Source organism: Xylocopa sonorina, chromosome 10, assembly GCF_050948175.1.
Source record: "Xylocopa sonorina isolate GNS202 chromosome 10, iyXylSono1_principal, whole genome shotgun sequence".
Lineage (NCBI taxonomy): Eukaryota > Metazoa > Arthropoda > Insecta > Hymenoptera > Apidae > Xylocopa > Xylocopa sonorina.
In genome coordinates, this window is record NC_135202.1 from 1,996,155 (window position 1) to 2,019,106 (window position 22,952).

Genomic DNA, 22,952 nt, shown 5'->3' on the forward strand with positions numbered 1-22,952 from the left:
TAATTGTATTATGCACGACGAGATGCATATAACGTAACAAGATGTGTTTTCTAAAACTACTGCAAATATCGAAGTGAATTTTTCAAATTAAATTACGCAATGAGGCTAGTCATTTAAGCTCTATGAAGTTTGAGGAAAGAGTCTTTAAGGAACTTGTAAGAGAAAACTGGCGTCGAAGCGCTCAAGGGTGCCGCCTGATTTTCGTCACTTTGAAGGGAAAACGATAGATACTAAGGAAGTGTGATAAATTAGGCCCTTTTCGGTGCTTCGTCATGGAAGGAGGGCTTGATCGATAGGATCGCGATCGTTATGCAGAGACCAGCTATTCTATCTGAACGTCGAAATGGTAACACTGAGACAACCTTAGAGTCTATCGTGAATCCAACGCTTGTACTCTTTAATAATAAACTAGCGCTTTTGCGTACAAACTATTTAATGAGTATCCGATCCTATTTTTTAATGGAACAAGCTATTTATTTCGTTTTATTTAGACAGCTATTGCTATTGTTTGGATCTCTGAAACAACCTCTGGAAGGTGTCAGAAACTAATTAAAACTTGAAAATTATCTCTAAATATTTCTACACATTGATAAGAATCATTAGATATTGTAATAGACATGAAAATATAATTTGGTTTTCTTTTCCTTTTTTTCTAAGATTAGTTTTGACATATACAGTAATCGATATATAAAATGGAAAATTTGTTCAGTTTCAGTGTACAGCGGTTGTAAATATAAACATCTTTGCGTTTCAGCTATGGCTCTCTCTCACTCTCTCTCTCTCTCTCTCTCTCTCTCTCTCTCTCTCTCTCTCTCTCTCTCTCTCTCTCTCTCTCTCTCTCTCTCTCTCTCTCTCTGATTTTTTATTCAGACTGGTATAAAACCCCAATATATTATATAAACGATCGAGCGTGGTATAAAACACAATACTCGATGATACTTTCTTGAAAATCTAAGTCTTTGTATGAGCTATATCAAAATGATGCATCGTGACCACTGTAGCGTGATTCTACAGCTCTGGCCGCAAACTGTACCTACTTTAGACTAGTACTTAGTGTACAATTTTAAGGATACATTGCTTTTTATTGTTACGCGTTATCTGCTGCTAGATAAAAAATATTGGATAGTTGTATGTACGAGCGACCGCAGAAGGACCATGTGCACTTCCTCACTGCATTATTCTACAGAACAACTCGAATGAAGCATTTTTAGAAGCACGCCACGTGTACGAATTGCTTAACCAGTAATCCTACTGCGATCTCTTTTGTAACCTCAGGATGTAAATTAAATTAAATAATTCAATAAAATAATTAAATAAATTTTTGTAAGAAATATCGGCTAACAGGGTGCACAAGCGGTTGACGAGGGCCATGTGCATTTCCCTACGGCTAAGCCCCCTTCCGGGGCCTTGTCTAAATATTCGGATGGGTCATGCCGTTGAGGGTGTCCCTCGAGGCTTATACGAATGGCATAAGAAGGCATTCTTCTAGTTGTGAAGTGACTACAAACTATTTAGCCATCCAATTATTTCTACTTCTATAACTTCGTACATTTTACAACCTCAGATTGATTCAACAGAAGGTTCCGTAAACTGATAATTGTTTGGAAAGATAATTTCCTAATCGATCTTGACGATCTTTTGGACATGTTATCAGAAGTGTGTTATGTTATCTGCAGCATAATTCTTAACAACTTTTCATCTGTACATGTATGTGCTTATTTCTTTTAATTTTCGAGATATTTGCGAAAAATATTTGCTATTATTCTATCGAATTCGTCCAGTTGCAGTACATAGTAAAATAGGCTACTTCTTACAGTCTCGCGTATGCAGTTATACATGAAAGTTAAAGTCTAGCGGCAATAACTTGTAGATATGGGAATGCTCAGAATTATGCACTCTGATTAACGTAGTTAGCATTATGCATCCTTCATTCTCTGTTTGCTTTATTATTGTTTTAGATTTTAAAAAGTACCTAAAAAAATTTAAAAAAATTTAAATTAACTTAGTGTACAAAGTAACACTTTAGCCAATTATTTCAAATCTCTTTAAGTTTAAAACAAAAATCTCTTTAAATCTAAAACTGACAATTCCATTATAATACAAAACTTACATCTACGCGTACCATAGATTTCCGTATACCTGACAAATACTCTCCGAATCTCGTATAGCATTTTTTATTCGATAGCTGATTTTGATGAATTTATCATTGATATTACAGAAATATTTAAAAATCCAATAGGAAAATTTGTTGCTTTTATCAAGGCTCCACTCGTCCTCTCTCCCAACTTGTTTAAATTCCATATCGACCGAAAGCATAAGCTTTACGGAAGATCAAACGTAATATATATTATTTACCTATAATATATTTATATTTCGAAGTGTCACATTGACTTTATATAGCATACTGTTAATAACGCAATTGGAAATTATTTTCTTAGCGTCTAACATATATCATCAATTGACAAGGAATAATGGAAGACTTCTGCAAGCAGGACAAATTTCAGGTCGTCGCAATGTACAACTGGGTCAACAATTTAACGATCAATGATGAACAATCAAGAACTGATAGAGAATGTTAACTTCACAACAGGGAACGGTCGTCCTCGAATTCACTGGCGTAAGCAGAGATAGATTATCGCTTCTATCTGCTAACTGATGGATTTACGCAGGATAACTGATCGAATAACAATTTCATACATTATAGTGACGTTCTAACAACTTGTCTAGTTCATTTACGAGTAATAAAAAAACAACTGTTCCTGAGTTAATATATTACATGATTTCGTGTTTGTGCGTAAATCAAGAAAAGAAATCTGAAAAAGAATTGACGACTGCCATGATACGAAGTTGTTAACATTTTTTTCACAGGAAATTCGTCAATTGCTCAAAACCTTAAGTAGTTCTGAAAAATGATGGTGAATATTTTGAGCCTAAAGTGTATTTCATTCGTCTGTAGATTTAGTTTCTTAAAGATAGTGTTCCAAGTAATTTATGCATTTAACAACTCTCAATAAAGGAAAACATTCTTCGTCCATTTAGAAATATTATGACTATTATTGCATTGCGATTATTTGCACGTAATCGTCGTGCAGTGTTTCTTTTTTTTACAAAAATAACGCTACAATATGAACAAGCTCTCAGAACCATTTTTCAGCTATATTTTTGGGGAACTTCTAGTATACTTCGCAGCATCAAATAATGTTCCAAAATAGAGTTCCTAATAAATTTCTAATTCTCAGTCACTGCAAAAAGTCAATGCAATTACACTGATAGTTTTGCGAGCTAATATTCATTGTAAGTATAGCAAATAATAACAATAACAATCGTCTCACATATTGCATGAAATTATTTACAACACTCTTAACTTCACTATTTTTGTAATAACTTCATATCAAATATTTCGAAACCGTGGAGTGAGTAAAAACGTAATATCCGTAACTTTTTCGAGCCAGATAAGGATGAAGAAGCTATAAAATTGTGTTAATTATTTTTTAAGAAAGGAGTCACGATAGAACACTGAGAACGATAAAAATTATATAACAGAAAGTCATGGAAAAAGCCGTCTCATAGAGTTCAAAATATGTTGCATAAGATATACTACAATATTAAAAGAATACAAAATAATAAATAAATTTATCAAGAAACTGGCAGCTAAATTTCCAAATGTTATAAATGTTTTTCTTTAAGACCTAAATTACGCTAAAAAATATAATGATAATAGCAATAATAATAATAATAATGAAAATAATAATAATAATAATAATAATAATAATAATAATAATAATAATAATAATAATAATAGTGAAAAAAATATCAATATAAAACAAAGATACAAGTGCCTCAAAAAATGAGTAACGCTCTTCTCTCTTCTTTTCTCCCTTATTTTTATTAAAATCACGTACAATATAAGAATAAATAAATAAAAAAAACTATAGACACGTTAGAACAGATATGAGTAACATAAAATATTTTTACGATCATCTTTAAAGAAATACCTGTATCAAATCTACCATTTAAAGCCATTTAAATTTCAGCTGCACAGTCACTTACTCGTTTCATTATGTTCTTTAATCCAAGGCAACTATTTTGATTCTCAATTTCTGATAATTCACACTACATTATAATGATTGAAATTTGATTAAAGGCTATTATAATCAAAAAATAATTACCTATAAGCGATATGCATCTAGGATTAATTACTCCACTGGGTAGAAGATGGAAATGGAACTCCGCACCGTTTACTACTACAGTATGTCCAGCATTACTTCCACCCTGCAAAATTAAAATTTTTCTTTTGCTCCAGCGTAGACATTTTGTTAGTTTAATTTTTTTCCGAACCACTGTTTATCCGAACACCAATCACGCTTAATTAAATATCTAATCAGGCAATAATTATAGAATAAAAAATATGGAATTTACTTTGCGCTTTTTCCTGTACATTTTAGAAAATTTTCCTATTTACTTTAGTAATATTTTATCTTACAAATTAGATAGCTTTGCAAATGGTATCAGCTATAGTATACAGTGGTTTCTTTCAGCAGAAGTAAATGAGACATTAAACGAAGGAATGTACAATATTAATATGTTATCGCCGCACCGTAAAACACTAGCGCCAGAATTCTACGAGCGTCCAGATTTAATGCGTAAGTAACATGATTTCCAGTTAGACGACCGGCAAATGCAGATATACACACAATTAGGACCAATTGGAAAAATTAAGAAGAAATAAGAAAGGTTCGGATAAGAGGGAGAAGAAGGTGGAATAAATGGAGTAAAGTGGATAAAAAAACGAGTAAAGAAGATAGGTATAGTAGTTGTAAGAATAAAGATTAGATCAAAGAGAGCTGTTTAAAGTTCAAGCAAAGATCGTCGTTATACAAAACAGAAAAGCGGCTAACAATAGAACTCGAGTAAGAGAGTACCAGGGTGTGAAGTCTGTAGGAAACATCGAAACAAAAAATAAGGAAGAGATCATTGAATATAGAAAAGCTAAGAGAGAAGTGAAATGTGAATATAGGTTCAGGAAAGGGATTGAAGAATTTCTTAAGAAAAATGAAGTAAGGGACAAAGAAGGAAAAGACTGAGATTTAAAGAAAGTAAAAAGATGGAAATATCATCAAAGGGTAGAGCTGGTAAAGATATGTAGAGAAGTAGATAAAAACAAAAAAGAATTAAACAGAGACCAAGGGGGAGGTTAAAAGGAGAGTAGTCAGGATAGATGAAAACTGTGAGACAGAATTATAAAGGAAATAGAAATATAGTGAAGAAAGGGAGTTGGAGGAAACAGTTTTAAAAAATTGAGGAAAGTGGTAAAGAAACTGGAAGAAGAAAGAGATGTATAAGAATTTAAGATAAGACCGAAGTAAAACCGGATCGATAAAGTTGACAGAAAAAGGGCGAGAAATGAAAAGAAGGAGAAGAGGAAAAAAGTGATTCTTAAATGCAGCCAGATCGTCAGACACGTGAGACGATAAGTAAAGTTTGGAATGTGGTGTGTTTAATTGAAACATAAGTGAAAAGTAGAAACTGAGAAAGAGTTAAAAAGAACCCAAAGGAACGCATAAGTGTAGAGTGATCCTACAGATAATTATTGTAACGCAGTACACAATTAACATGTAAGGATAAATGAATTATAAGCTCGTAATTCCAAAGAGAGCTGTTTTAATTGTACAATCGCCACAAGATCTCTCTCCAAATTGATTTCTAAACTCTTTGCGGCCTTCGGAGGCGCCCCATCGTCCCTTCTCTGGTAGCCTTCAGGCCCAGGACTGCATCCTTGAAGAGGAGGTGGCGCCAACATGTCAAGGGACAGCATCACGCTTAGAAACACATAGATTGCAGAGTTATTTCTATATGACCATTGGTTTAACAATAATTAATCTGGTAACAGACGACGCGTTCGCGGCCTCCATCTCTTCCATCCTCGCCGGAAGCATTCTTGGCAAATGCGGACAATGCATTCGCGGATCCTGGCTCATTCTTCGATTTCTTATTCGTTCATTTCTATCGCTACTTGAAAACGACTTTAGATAGTCAAATATTTCTAGAAATATCACGTAATAAATGTTTCGTCGCACCGTCGAATGAAATCTACACCCGTGTTTGCTCTTCTCCTCTAAATTTTTTATAAAACTTTGAGATGATTGGGTTGTCCAATTTTCTATCATCGTTTGACAGTGGACAAGAATAATTAAATCCACATATTATTCGTTGTAAATATAATTGTGTGACTTTGGAATTTGGAAAAGTTTCAGACAGTATCTCTGGATTAAAGAGATACCCCAAAGAAAGCCAACGCAAAGAATGGAAATACGTTATCTTTTTAATAAATATTATTCGTATGATCGCGGAAAAGGAAAAAGGTGACACCGAATTGCAATTTCGACGATGACTCGTTAATGATTTGTCGTATTTGTCACAAAATGAGTTTAAGCATAGTACACAGAAATGTTGACAACCAAGGCTTTACTTTTATTTACAGTGAAAATATGACATAATTTCATTTATCATCGTTCACGAAACACGTAAAACACAGAAAACACTAGTTACGTAACACAGATATCAAGGATTTTAAAAAATTCTTTGGAAATCGCAAACAAATTTCTGGCAATTGTTAACAATATAATAATCTATTAATGAATTATGAAATACTTTGAATTAATTATCGAATACAAATATAATTTTTAAAAATTATGATCAAAAATTTGATCGCATGCCGAATTTGTTGCGTTATTAAAAGAAACGACACAATGAGGTTCTCAACAAATTTCATTTGTTTTTTATTTCTCTCTTATTATTGTATAATCGATATATACTTGTATACTTATTAATTTTCACAAAATCTCGCAGAAAAAGCTTGTCATTAGTATGTAAATTGTATAATTATATTATACAATTATTGGAAGATATGGGCCTTACAACGCAAAAAATTGAAGTAAAGTTAAACAGTTTTCTCGTGTTAAATTTGTTATTTATGTATTGGAATGTATATGGGAGAAGTTGTTTATAACAAGGTAAAAATATTAACTAAAGGGCTTTAGATAACCTCGAACTGTTTTCAATCAAAAAAATCAAATTACAGTCCAGTTAATTCCAAGGAGATTAATAAAAAGTTTGTTAAAATCACTTTACCAGTTATTCACGGGAGAAAGGGCGCATAAAGATAATAAGTACAAATCATCGTTCGCACTCGTTTTGTTGCGATATTCATTAAGATACGCAATATCTGCATTATTTGCGAAGTGTTCACTGAAAATGGTATAAGACAATCAAGATGTAAGGAGCCAGGTTATAAACAAATAGAACCTCAAGGATCACCGTGCGAGCAAATATCCATATATTTAATAAGAACGGAACATTTTGCTAACCAATTAAATCTTGAAAATGATGCACTCGATATCTCCCTAACTTGTAGCCATCTTATAAAAGAACCATCGTAACCTCGTGTGACTTCTCAATAGATACAAGGAATATTAGTAATACAAGTAAGTTACTTCCTATTTCTAGAATAATTATGCGAAATCCGGAAATTATGTAATATTATAACAGCTAGGGATCAAGGAGAAATCTTTGTGTTTTCGAGATATGATCATTTTCAACACTAGAATCTGCAATAAGTCAAAACAGAGCTCATGTAAAACCAATGTAGATGAATATATGAAATGGGAGTACAACACTTATTGAGAGACTTTAGAGGTTTATTCAGACCCAAGTTCTACACGTAAGTAATAACTAAAGATATCTGTAACGAAGATCAGAGAACAGGATCAGTAAGCAGGTACAGGGGGTTAGAAGAATTGAATTTTGGGAACTATGATTAGGATGTTTGTGTTGGGAAAAGTTTATATTGTGTTGTCAATATTGGGAAGAAGATTGATCATGCAACAGTGTTATAGAACTCGAAGTTGCTTACATGTCTTACGTAACAATACTTGTGAATCGATTATGACTTTTTCTTTCTACAATTTTTGCCTGCTCGATATACTTTTCAACTAAAACAAAGTATCTACCGCTTACGTGTACTCCAGTTGGATAACTTTCCTTGTACAATTACATGTTTGTCCTTTTCTTTTTATTGAAAAGTGTTACCAAAATACGTACTCTAATAACTTTTTATTTAGTAGCGATACAACTTTACCTGATAATAATACTTTTGCCAGCATGGAAATTAGCTGTGGAAAATTCATTACATTCTAAATGATTATCATTCTTATCCTGAAAAAAATGTTTTATGATTGAAGAAAAGTGAATGGAGAGATATCAAGTACGATACGCGTTAAAGTAATCCTAAAAACGGACTTTTCTCTTACACATGTTATATAATGCAATTAAATCGTTTTTAACATCACCACAAGACCATTCAGCTTTTAATTATTTATCGACACGCCCGTGAGATTCCTTTTGAGAAGAAACAGCATGCTAATGCACAGTGATGTCGAAATCACTTGTATCAGCCTCCAAGTGACCTTATTATTATACGAATAGATAAAATCTTTGGTTCTCACGGTTTCCGTTTAAGTGCCAGTAAATTAACTTAACGGATTGAATAAGAATTTTATGTCAAAATGAAGTATTTTTCAAAAGACTTGATAAAAATATTAATTAACTATGAAGATACATGTATTACGTAATTCACAAAACGTGACTTCTTTGCAGCAAACTTCTTCAATCAGTTTGGCACCAAAATAAGAAATATGTCACTGATAGTTAATATTTAATATGCTGTTAACGTTGATTAAAATTAAAAACAGAAAAATATAACATTGATTGAAATTAAAGAAAGAAAAATGTTTCTCTTAGAAGGTAACTCAATTATATAATAAATATATCTTTATATTGTAATTTTTCAACTTTAAATTAAAATAATATTGGATATCCTACATTTTGGGACTTTCCCTTTTAGACGAAAGCAAAAGCACTTAACAGGGCCACCGTTACAAAACTAGCGTGCTCATGATTACTGATAGATATGACAATAAATATCTACAATATTACGTTAGAAATCGAGTGCCTCTCCTTTCTCGAGGATCACACTAACAACTTGACTTGAAAATAATTTTAATGAAAATTAAATCGAGATGAACTACATAGAAAATACACTTGTCAATATTTCTGCAAAATTTCAAACCAATCGATTTGAAAAGTAAGAAAGCACTTTTACGTTAAAACGTTATGGTTAAATCATTTTACTTTACGTTGAAAGTACCCGACGAAAATTGAAAATTGATTTTCTCGAAAACAAAGCCTCAAATGAAAAATTGTTATTCTATATCTTCGACATATTTTTTCATGTAGAATCACCCCCCCCCCCCCCCCCCCTTTCGGTTGTACTACCAGTTACAGATCACACTGTATATTAGGCTATCAGATAAATATTTTTCTTAACAGAACTGTTAAGCCAAATATTTGACATAGGAGAAGAAAGCGTTTGTTGAATTTGTACAGTACTAACTAGTTTTAAATTAATACCAAGGCGATTTCAGTTCAATTTGACCAAGAATTACTATAGAAGGAACATATTTAGGTGCAACACAGCAGTGACATGTACATGTATATCGAATCTCATCAATTCTGGCCCGAGAAACGACCCTAAATATGCTCAAGGTCGAAGACCTGATGAGCGAAGGGAACGCGTCAGAAGAGCTACATATGTTGATAAGTAGAACATTAAACTATAGACATTTACCATGAACTGTTATGTGACGTGATCTGGTATAAAAACATCAAATTGATTTTTCATTTTAAGCAATTTTCGCCCTAGCCAGTGCCCTAACTTTTTTTTCATTATTTCATAAATTAGAACTGATGATCATTTTCACTTCCCGTTCGAAATGTTACGTAAGCTAATATTTCTAATAGTTAATAATACCGCAAACAGCATGTATTGCATTATGTGAAAAATAATCATCGCCTTCTTTAAGTTTGCAGCGCTGAGCTGCTGAATATATTTTTTTTTTCTAATAACTGGAAACATTGCAAGTGCAACGCGACAAAAGTCATTCAATATTTATGTTACTAATCTATATAAGTAATTATAAGATGTATTATATGTATTATATGTATTATATACAATATGTATAAATGGGTTTATATAGCTAACAACAGTTTACCATAATTAGTTTGTAAGAACATTCTGTACATCGTACATTTTTGTAAAAATTCAACACATTAGTAAATAGTTAAACAGTAGCGTCTACTACAAACAGATAAATCTTATCTTATTTTAAATATCTTTATGGTTGTTTACAGATACCTTTGTGCAATCTCCAGCAAAATAATCGTTATAGCGATTAATTTATAGCATGATACAGATATGTTGGAAATAAACTTCTATCCGCAAACAATTTAGCTCATTTAGTTTGTTCCACTTTTTCAAATTTCTTACAGAAATTCAGTCTTTGACTAACCTTTCTGAGCAACGAATCAAGTTTCAAAGCTTCATTAAAATAAAGTTCTATTATTATCTCTTTAATTTTACTCCGCTTTTTCCCTGTTCTTACATTTCATGAATAATAACGTTTTGTTTTTCCCACAGAAAACGGAGACTAGTGAGTTGTTCCCAAAAAAAATGTATTGTTTTGTGTACGTATATGTTAAGTTAACTTGTGAACTTATTTGACGATGCAGACATCGACATTTAGGACAGGTATTCATACAACACATATTTATTGATTAAAGGTTCCGGACAACTCGTAGTAACGCAGTTGTCATACGATTATTGAACAAAAGCTAAGGTATAAAAATATCTCCATCGGAAGCAAGTGGCACGGAATGAATTATTCAGTTCTGACCTGAATCCTTGTAATTTCACCTTAGAAAAGGTTCATGTAAATGATACAATCCACAGAAACCCAGTAATACGGTAATTACGATTGAAACTAGGAAGATAACAGAAATAATCTAAATTATATAATTTCATTACTTTATTTTTTTCTTCTTCTTAACAAAATAAATACGATCTTGAGTTTTTTAATGGCTTATTATCTTCTTGTCTTATTTCTGCATCATTTTTACAGAAACATTTCTTTGCCAAGTGTAAAAATTGTAATACAATTGAATATTAGTATCACAGATATTAAAAATCTTATAAAAAAAAATTTCGGTTAAAAATTAATTTTTCGATCAAGAAACAATAAAAGATTACATCTAACAATTTAATACAGATTAACAAAACATATCACATAGAAATTGAATAACTGAATGCTTGCTTTGAACTTTGGAAGTTTAAGTTTGTACAATATATTATTTTATATACTAATTTACGAAAAGAATAAGATAAAACATAATAATGCATTTCTCAATGAATGAAGCATTGTGGGGTTTATGGGTTGACAAGAATTTGATAATACATTAAGTAAAATCTAACATTATATACGGATTTTTATTTCAATCTGATAACTTAAAAAATTAATCGCAAAAGGGCGGAAAAAACAGTTCGGTTAGAGTTGAGAAAAGTGAATTATCGGAAATAATTCATCCTATGCCTAAATAATAAATACCGTGTTAAAAAAAAATAAGGTGACTTTTGTTATAAAATGAAAATTTTTTATTTATTCCTTCAAATCAATTTCATTCCATAGTCTCAATAGTCTTTGATACTTGCTCTTTATTTTTCTGCTCTCTTCCTATAATTCCCCCGACTTATTTTCACATTCACTTAATCAAAATTTAGTAAAAAATAATAGATTGTTTCTAATACACTGAAAAATAGGGAAAATAGCAAAAGTTGAATAAATATAAAATACACATGTTATAATATAATGTAAATGTATCATAATATAAATATTATACTATAAATACATTTATAACTATAAAAATATAAGAACATAAATGTTATATAAGATAAACAACAAGAGAAGCAAAATATAATGAAGAATACAAGATACATATTATACACATTACATTTAAGAAAATAATTACGAAACATTTAACAAAATAATTTTATTACATTAAATAAAATAAAGAATTGTATACGAAACAAAAATAAAAGACGTTCAAATTAATTTAAAATGTGACAAATAAAATTTTAATTATAATATAATTTATAAACAAATGTTTATCAATATTTCATTTTAAAACTTATTTTAAAATTATTTTATTATATATGCCTATACAAATGTACATGGATAAATTGTACATGGATAATATATATTCATATATCAAAAGTAGAACTTTTAAGCAGTGCTCAATATTGAATTCCCTCCAATCTAAGTTTCACGTTTGGTTAGTTATTTAACCGACTTATTGAGTGTTAAGAGTGAAAGAGAGCAAAATATAAAGAGCAAGTAAGACAAAAGTTTAGGTAGCGTTACGAACAAAACTTATTTGGCGCATGCGCACTCCATTTTTAACAACATAAAACCAGGAGAGTTTCGTTACTGTATACTGTGACACCACACTAAAAAAGAATACGAACGTGCGACATACTTTAAAACATCCCAGACGTGATCGTATAATGTTTCAAGAATTCGATGACTTGGAGCATTACTTATTTACTTTAGATCATGCCTGAGATGTTCTCAAAAATTTTTAATTAGTCAAGCATCGAATAGTTGACTTTCAACAAATCCCCATCCGACGATAACCGGCCGGCAACATTTATCGTTTTAAAATTATCTCCTCTTTTATCTCTCTGCCCTTAACTTGATACATAAAACGTACAACCACATAGCTACACAAATATATATCGTAGTCGCATTCAGCGTGTTAAAATGAGAAAGAATGCAAAATATATAACGAAATCTTGAGAAGGAAGGGAAGAAGGTCCGTAAATTCTTACCGATGATTTGCAGTAGGAAACAATAAAATTGGTAATTTCGTAATTATTTGTAAGTTTACTCTACTCACTAATTGCGATCATTTCTGGACGCGTGGTAGAGGCTATGATTTCAAATAATTTTTTTCTGTACATGTAATTGTCGATCTCTCTCACTTTTCGAGATATTCACAATAAAAGATTCCTACTATACTTAATTCTGCCTATAAGTATGCATTAATAAAAACAGATACGTTATTATTAGTTTCCGATCATTTCGCGGCTTATCTTCAACTTATAATAATCTATAGTGTCTTACAAAAGTGTTCGCACGTGCACCAGTAAAAACTAGAACGAGAGAGATACGTATGTAAGATTTAAGTTTCGAAAGTAGCACTGTAACCATTATTTATATATTACAACTATTATTTTAATTAGCACTATTGTTAGACAAAGCTATCTGGATGGTTTTTGTGGTGATATGGTATGGTATGGTTTAGCCTGACTCTGAAGACCACTCGGTATATAAGAGTGACAATTCATTCAATCTAAGAACTATTATATTTTAAACAATAGCTTTTGTATGCCCACCACTCTTGCAAAATTATGATTTTAGCCTATCCGAAGCACGAGCTGAATTAACGGAGCTTCAACCTGAACCAGACTTTTAATCGACTTATTCCATAATTTGCAAATGGAAAAACAGTAGGCTCATAATACAATACAGGTTTGGCAGTGCTTTCATTGATAGTTCTCCGAAACCACCAAACGCGATTGTCCTATTGGGATTAATTGACATATAATCGTGTAAAAATCAGAAAGATTCCCTCACTTAGCCACTCAGCAACCACGACGAGCACTCATGTACAATTCTAGAGTTATGTTTGTAAGAAATATCGGATAATATGGTGCACAGGCGGTCCACGAGGGCCGTGTGCATTTCCCTGCGGCATCGCCCCACTGCGGGGCCTTGCCTAAACATACGAATGGGCCATGACGTTGAGGGTGTCCTCGAGGCTAGTACGAATGGCCTAAGAAGGCATTCCTGTACGAACCTTCGAGTGAAAAATTAATAAATACGCCCAGTAGACGTTGAGCCATCGAGTTATTACCTTATTTTCCTCACTTTTTACATTTTTATTAATTTTATATTAATATAACAGAAACTAATTAATATCCGCAACTAAAATTTTAGATATAAAATTCACCTCTCTTACCACTTCTACAAATGTTGTGCTACTCGTAGAGTGTAAAATCTATTTATACAGTTGTGAATTGCAAAATAAATGTTGTGCCGTTTCAACCATTTAAAATATTTAAAAAAATAAAAATATGACAAACCTTTTCGGCTATCTAAAACTGATAAATCAAAAAATGCAATCGACATATCTAACATGAAATGTTACTAAATCTCGCTAAAGGAGCGCACGATTGAACTGTCCGCAACAAAATATACGGGCGAAAACTGACTAGTCTAATCAGTTAAAGGGGGTCAAAGGTGTGTCTCTCGGACAAAGTTAGGTTTCGACTTAACCATTCAATAGACTAGTAAGAAAGAAAGAAAAAGGAACCATTGTATATCAAGCTTCGACCTTTTTTCTTGACCAAAGAGTTAATTTCTCTAAATTGTAGAGTGTACTCGGTGATAGATGCGAGAGAAATGGGAAAACGTGATTGCGAGTGAGAAATCAAGGAGTCGACTATAGAGAATGACAAAACGAAAAGGATGTTGCATCAAATCAGATCACGAGTACTGTACTCCTCAATTTTAAGCCTTTTTGTTTCCTTTTTTCTCCAACAGGAAATAAATTTTTAAATGATTTATTCAATGAAAGATATAAAGACACCGCATTTGTATGTTCACAGTAAGCACACGTTCACTCGCTTTCTGTCAATAACTACTCTCAGATCTTTCGACGAGCTGCATCGTTGTTAAAAAGAAATTAAAAATCGATTTCTTTGGTATATTGCATGTGTCAGATATTGTATTTATATCTATTTAAAGAAACATATTATATGAAATAAAAAAATACACTTACGAGCAACTAAATCGACCCAACCTCCAGATACTAAATAATTCCAGTAATAATTAAAAACTAATATGCTTTTTGTCCATTGATTGCGACAATTTTTGAACAAATTTACTTTATGTGCGTACCTGGAGATGAAAGTCGATTTAGTTGTTCGTAAATGAAAAAAAAAATATCAGAAAAACTACATAAAAGCAACTATATAATATCAACTTTAAACGATTTAATTGATTTTATTGATTGACTTAATTGATTTTAAAAAATGTGTAATTTCCGTTTGCCAACGACTATACGTATTATATACCAGAAAAGTCGATCTACCAAACAGAGCGTTCAAAACATTTCATAAGAGTTGTTAAGCACTTTTAAGTGAAAACAATATTCGCGTAATGAAGCGAGTAGCACAAACTTTGAACATTAATCCTATAAAAACGATTTGGATCGACATTAACTATTATGTAAAATGGAAAAAAAAATGGAAAAACATTAAATTCTTTACTGCCGTGCAAAAGATATAAAATTCTGTAGGTATTAAACGTGCTCGACTTTATCGTGTCGTTACTATGAAGGCCAGCCGTAGTTGTATATCTATAAAATATAAAAATAACAGAAATGTTATATAAGCATGATATAAATCAAAGATACTTACAAAAACATGAATGTTTCGATATAAATTTAAAATTATGTATCTGTAAAAAAATGCAAGATATTTTTTTCATTAGAATAAATTAATAAAAACTCTTTTGCTGTTACAAATTTTATAAAACTATACGCTTATAAAAAATATAACTGATTTTGTGTAATTGTTTAATGTATAGAATGAATAACATTTAATTTTATTAACTGTACACAAGTATACAACAGCTACTGTATTAACAAATTTTAAAAGATAGAAGAAATATGGGTGTATTAGGAAAGTATTTGTAACAGTTTCAACTTAACGAAAAAATTAGATATAATGATATCCAACCGGAAAAATTATTAAATTAATTTTTTCAATTTTTAATGGAATTTCCTTTTGACTCAAGTATCACATTAAATCACACTCATAATTAAAATTTTATTAAGGTCTTACAAAGGTGTCTTTTTCATTATTATATTAAAACTACTATGTTACTGTGAGAATGATGATAAATATTCCGGAACATCAGATAAAATTTACTTTTTAATAACATAATACTTGTTACATAATACAAATAAAATATTATCTTTTAAACTTACTTTCTTCCCATTACCTTGAAAATTTCATATTTCTTCCTATCACACAGGACGAGTTTAAGTAACATGATTAGAACCAAAAATATGAAATCTATTTTTATTGATAAAGATGACTCTAATACTATAATAAATAAATCGAAATTTTTTCCTCACTATTAATTATATTTATAAAATTTTGTTTGCAAACATTTTGTGTTCATGGTATTTTTTTATATAAACAATGAAATGTAATACTGATGAAATGTAATAGTATACCAATGTTCAGATCGTTTTTAAAGAAAATAGTCATTTTTACAGCAATACGTGAATACTTTGTCTCAATCTTCTAATTATTAACAACTCCGTGTGTCGATTTATTTTTTATAGGCATCACTTTCCTGTACACCTTCTTAATGTTTTTAAATTATTATTTTACATAATTTATGAAAAATTATAATAATTTTATCTTCTTTTATTATTTCTCCACTTTTCTGTCCTTATATCTTAAAAACAATGACATGAAACATTTGACTTTGATCATGGCTAGTTCTAACAATAATAAGATTAATTGAACTCTTGTAATACTAGATATTATATTATAAGATAACAACTATTTATTATAAACACTAGATACAATTATTTATTGCGCATATACTTGTACCAGTTTCTAAATGTTTATATAAGTATATTATATTTTTAAATTATGTTTTCATAAAAGAAATATTTATTTATCTATTCTAAATATTTCTAGATGCGTGTACACATTTTTTATGTGTCAAATTTTATAACACGTCTAATACTAAACAATTTTAAATGCAATTTTTAGAATATTCAAAAACTTTTTTCTTTTCCTTTCTGTGATGATGCTACTAACAACGCGAAGGAGTAATCTCATTTGCTTTCAACTCGTGTAGAATATGTTACAGAAATATATAACACTGATCAAAAAGGATCTTACACTATATCACTCTACTCGTACATAAAACTACTACTCGTACATAAAAATTGTCACTTATTTATAAGTGACGTGCAAAATTAATATAATATTTTGTTAAAATTATTTACTATGCTGACTACACTGTTAGCCAACAATTTACAGTATTTAGGTCCAATTATAAAAAAACCATTTTTTTTTAGGCCAAGTTACAATTCAAATCTTTTCTAATAATTAATTCTTTTTCTATTATGCTCAATTATTTAGAATGTTGTGACTTTTTATATTACAATTTTAAATATTTTTATATTATTTTATATCAAATTCTATAAAATTTTCTCATAACTATAGGCAAAAGAATGGAGTTTTAGGGCCCACACGTTGGACAACCGCGCCAATTGGGACAGTGACGAGGTTTATGATGTGAACGTGACCTGCCGTGAAGGAACTGGAAAAAAACGGAATCCAAGTGAAGCGGTCACCATAAACCAAGTCCCTGTATAGGATCAGATAAATTCCTGTCGCCGGGTGAAAACATCTTGATCGGGAAGGAAGAGTAGGCAGTGGAAACTTTTTAGAAAGCGCCTAATTGGCGGAGAAAGAAAACGCCCACCGACTCGGAAAAAGATATAGACGGCAAGTACGGGGAAATTTAACAGATTTGGAAAAGACTTTGAAGTGTTAAAACAGAGTTAAAATTGTGAATAGAGTTGGAAACTTCGAAAGTTGAAGAGTGTAAAATAGAATATTACTTTTAATTAAAACTGTGTATTATCTTTATAAATTGCCCTTTTCCGAATCCCTCTAAGTAAGTCCAAACCGACTCAGGCATCTTTATCTCCTATATAACGTAACTGTAATTTCTTCAGTTTGTAATGCATTTCAATAAAATAAATTCAGATCTGAAGCATTCCTTACTTCCCTCAAGATAAGTTAAATATGCGATTACCATTTGTATTTAACTCATTTGAAACAAATTATTGTCACGTTCGCGGACGTGAATGCTATAGCATTCATTTTCATTGCACTGGGCTCCAGACCTTAAGCAAGAGTATCAATTTACGATTTGATGGACACTCGATCGTACCACTGCTGAGAATTTTCGTCATTTCCATAGCACATTATTCCTTTAGTTCCTTTTTTACAAGTCAGAAGTTAAGGCACATGAGTTGGCCTGTGCATTTACAGGCCATATGGACACTCTGGCCTTTGCTTTTGCACTCAATAGTAATTGATCATCCCTTAGACTTGATCACAAACCTCACTCCCTACCTTACAAGGACTTTGGTTAGACGTTTCATCCTTAAGTTGGTCAAATCTACACGGGAGTAAGACATTCCCTCATTCGCCAATTTAGTCACCGCCTAGATTCAGAATAATTTACTTAAGGTATGTATCTACTAATTTTTGGACACTCTTAGGTAATGCACGCATTTGGGGTCTAATTTATAGCATTGCTTGCTCGCCTTGAGCAGGTGACACAGACCAAACCCAACGACGTGTGGGAAATGGCCCCCACACGCAAGCGGTGAAAACTTCCCTAAGAGGATACGTTCACCCTTGGTCGTGTCCTCTTGGACAGTTAACCTTTAGTTTTAGAAGAAATCACATTGGCGCGTTTGAAAGGAATAAAGATTTAATACATCATCCTGAACACATATAATTTGAATTATCTCCTACAGTAGATACACTCTTAGTTACATAGTCACTTACCTACATAGATATAAAGACATAATTAGGCTGCACTTAACATTATACATAGAATAAAAAATCTTCATCGTGTAGAAATAAACTCTTGTAACAACATCAAAAGCTAGTTCAATTGTCCTGCGCACTATGTCCTCTTTGAGGTGGTCCTTTGTACACCACAAATAATCACATGTGCTAATACCCACCAATCCCAAACGATCATCAAATCAACCACAGGACATAACACATTGTTATATGAAATAATACAAATGAAACTTTAAGATAAATAACTACTTGTTATTCATTTAATTTTCTATAATCTTAATTTTTTGTGTTTATTATGCAGTTTAAAAAAATAATGAATTAATGAAATCATCTGTCTATTTTTACAACTTACTGAAATTTTTATTGTACGCGAATAAGTTAAAATATCTAAAGAAATAAAATTAACATTTAAAAAATGTTAGATAGACGTCAAGAAATAAGCTGGATATAGGAATTAATAAATTGTTAAAGAATTTAACTTTTTTTTATAAGGACTATCAACAATTATAAAAGTAATCCACAAATTTACATTATTAAAAATCAAGTAATTCTTCATTAAAGTTAAATCCATAAACCGAGAATAAAATGGACAATAATGCAATAAGATGAATAACATCCAACATCAAATAAAATGAGAGTTAATATATAATAAGATATGTGGATTATTAGCAATAATGAGGTATTTAAAAATTAGGAAAATACTTCACAATAAAAATAGATAAAATTCGGTGTTCAGATTTAATAAATTGGAATATGATAAACTTTTATCGCATCTGGGTATGATTTGTTTTCTATCTTTTTTGTTGATTATAATTATTATTTTTTACATCATTTGTAACGATGAAAAAAAATTTAAATGATTCTAATGCACGCAGCATGTGCGGGGAGCTTTTAGTGCATTAAAAGAACTATCTGTTGCTTTTATCATTACCAGAATGAGTATCAAGTAATATAAAAAAACCTTAAAAATACATTTACACATTAAAGAATATGATACAACACTTAACTTTTAACAGGATAACAGTATCTGACATAATATGAGCACATAGATACAGCATACAGATCATTATATTCATATATCATATATCATTCATATATCATTATATCCAAGATTTAACATAGTTGGTACATCTTCTGGATGCAAGTCACATTAAAAATATATGGAAGATACTTGTTAGACAAATGTACCTAAATAGTGATCAATATTCCATGATGGAAACTGAGAGCAGTATGTTAACATGAATGGAAGATTTGATCAAGATTTGGTAAAAAAAGAAAAGCTTCTATTGGGTTGGCAAGAAAGTAATTTCAGTTTGCATAAGTAGATAGCGTTATGTTTGTTTTGTTCTTTTTTTGTCAATGTTATAATTTTTTTCTTTTGACAATTGGTAGTTAATACTTTTAGATTACTGTACAAACAAATTCCATGTAATTTTGTTTAGAACTGTAAGTTTACAGTCAATTTTAACATGAAGTGTAAAAATAAACATTTTCAACATATCTTACTTTTTTATTTTCATAAAGGTAAGAAAACAGTTGAGGCTCGCAAAGAGATATGAGATATGTTTAACAGAACACATATCAGCACTAAGTTAAAAAATTTTGTTCTGGAGATTTTTGACTTGAAGATGATTATATAATGTTTTGGTTGACCTTCTGAAGATGGTGATAAAATGAAAGTCATAATTGTATACAATCATCATATAACTATGTGAAATATTGCAAAAAGGTTAAATACAATAATTACAAATCACATAAGATGTCTTAGACTCATTAAGAAGCTTAATATTTCAGTTCCACACGAATTGAAGGAAATTCACTTAACACACCGAATGAATGTATGCGATACACATTTGAAACATTGATTGAAACAAACACATTTAATAATGAAAAATGAATCGTTTACAACAACATTAATAAAGAAAGATCATGTTCCAAGTTTGATGAACTAGCATAAACCATGTCCAAAAAAATCATGTTGTCAATTTGGTGGGATTATAAAGGTCTTGTACATTTTGAGTTGTTACCAAGCAAACAACCAGTCAACTCAGATGTCTAATGCCAACAACTTATGAAATTAGAGGAATGTAATCAAGGAGAAAAACCCAGAAATGACACACTGTAAAGGAATCGTGTTCTGCTATAACAATGAGAGGGCTGATTACATATTTAATATGTATAAAATAATTGGAGCACATAGCTTTAAACTTGCACCATCAGAATTTATTTTGAATTTTACAGAACTTTTTAAATGATAAAAATTTTAGTAATAACAATGACCTCAAATTGCATTTGGTTGAGTTTGTTTGCTGATAAGGACCAGATGTTCTATGAGAACAAAATAGAAGATATTTGACTGATTACAATCCATTTTTTGTAAAGAAAAAATTGAGATGTATTTTAAACTAAAAGACCATAATTACTTTCTTGCGAACCCAATATATTCATTTTGATAATTATATACGATGGATAAGATTTAGCAGAAATAAACACTATGCATCTGTATGACATATTATAAAACACTGAATAGTCGATTAAGAAAATTTATTCATACATTATATTCCATATAGATATGTGTGTATATTTTTAAACATTCACTTATAAAGACATAATATATGTTAATTTGTAATTACATTAATCTAACTGAAAATTAATTTATTTATTGCAGATAAATTGATATCTATGGAAAAATTAATAAATATTTTATGCAGCAATAACATGGTATATTAGTAACAAAGAAGGGAATCTAAAATCTTTTGTAATCATGAAAAATGCATATTTAACCTTGTACAGAATAACATACATATATATTTGTATAAAATACAAATGTAAAAGGAAGCTTAAAAAACTTATAACAAAAGAAAAACGTATGATGTTCTTTTATGTATGTACAAAGTATATATGGATTTTCAAATCTTACCAACGTAAATACCGCGATTAAATTAATTGGTAGAAATCTGAAATTGAGATAATCTATAGAAGCATAAATAATTTATGTAACGAAGAGAATAGAATATCAAGGTTCGGAAACAAGCACTAATAATCACGTGTGTATGACACAAATAATAAAAAACAAATGAAGGGAAAAGAGAAAAGGAAGAGACAGAAACCTATTTTCCACAATTGTCGGAAACATGATAAAAAAGCAGAATGTATTAGTATATTTTACGTACAGGATATACGAAGACAATATTTTACGATGGCAAATTTCACGGAAAAAGATCAATTTTAAATAAAAACTGAATAAAGGTATAAAATTTTCTGCCGAAAAAACGGCGGAATATTAAAAAATGGCGGACTCACCTGACACCTGCAGACGACGTCAGCATCCATAGCAAGCATATCGACGACCTTGCCTTTACCCTCGTCGCCCCATTGCGCGCCAAGAACAACAGTAACTTTAGCCGTAGCACTTGATACACGTTGTTTTTTCCTTGGTGATGTGAGAATATCGTCTCCGTTTGTTTGCTGGACGGAACGCTGCATTTTCGAATATGAAAATATTCTTAATTTATCGAACGATTGAACGAACTGCGCACGAACAAACTCCTCGGAAATCACCGCGCGACTACTGAAACATAGATTGGTAGAACTCGACTGGCTTATATTTCTTCGTCGAATGAAACATCTGGGGTAGCCGTGGTGGGGGAAGTCTACAGATTTCATAAATTAAGACGTTTATCATGTCAGATCTATATAGTTAAAACGTGATAATTATAAAACGTATTAATATAAATACTAGTTTCATCAAGATTTTGATTAAAAACAAATCTTTACGGTAAAATTAATAAGCAAGTATAACAGTTTTCATTAATAATTAGAAATTCACTTCAAGTACAAATTTCACTAAAAGTTTGATAACTAAATTAGATACAATCGAATAAAGCAAATTAATTCTATGTTTGATCTGAAATCATTTTGAGATCATCATTTACATGTTTGGATAATTGCAAATATTTGAATTGCTATTTCTAATGATTTGTTTTGTATATCTATATATAGATTTTAATTTTAAAGTTTTATAGTTTCATATATATATATATATATATATATATATATATATATATATATATATATATATATATATATATATAGTATAATTACGACATTTAATTAGCATTCAAATTCTTTGAAACTAAAATTTAATTTTTAAAAAATGCGTCATTCATTAGTATCATTCTTTACAGTATAATAATGTCACTACTGCGTACCGAAAAACTTTATTTTAATGATTCTGCTGCGTTTACGACGCGAATCTACTGTACGTCATATAGTAAGCGTACAGAATGTTTTTACTGCAAGT

At 30.6% G+C, this 22,952-nt stretch overlaps 1 protein-coding gene across 1 annotated transcript in view; it reads right to left on the reverse strand.

Annotated features, from left to right (window-relative positions):
- Adss (adenylosuccinate synthetase) overlaps window positions 1-22,340 on the reverse strand; it is a 41,364-nt gene extending 19,024 nt beyond the window's left edge. The window contains exons 1-2 of the mRNA XM_076902378.1: window positions 21,953-22,340; window positions 4,170-4,272 (exon numbers count right to left, since the gene is read on the reverse strand). Of these exons, the coding sequence (XP_076758493.1) occupies window positions 4,170-4,272; window positions 21,953-22,315 (466 nt within the window). The 5' untranslated portion in view covers window positions 22,316-22,340. The remainder of the gene's footprint in view (window positions 1-4,169; window positions 4,273-21,952) is intronic.
- Window positions 22,341-22,952: the final 612 nt, after the last annotated feature.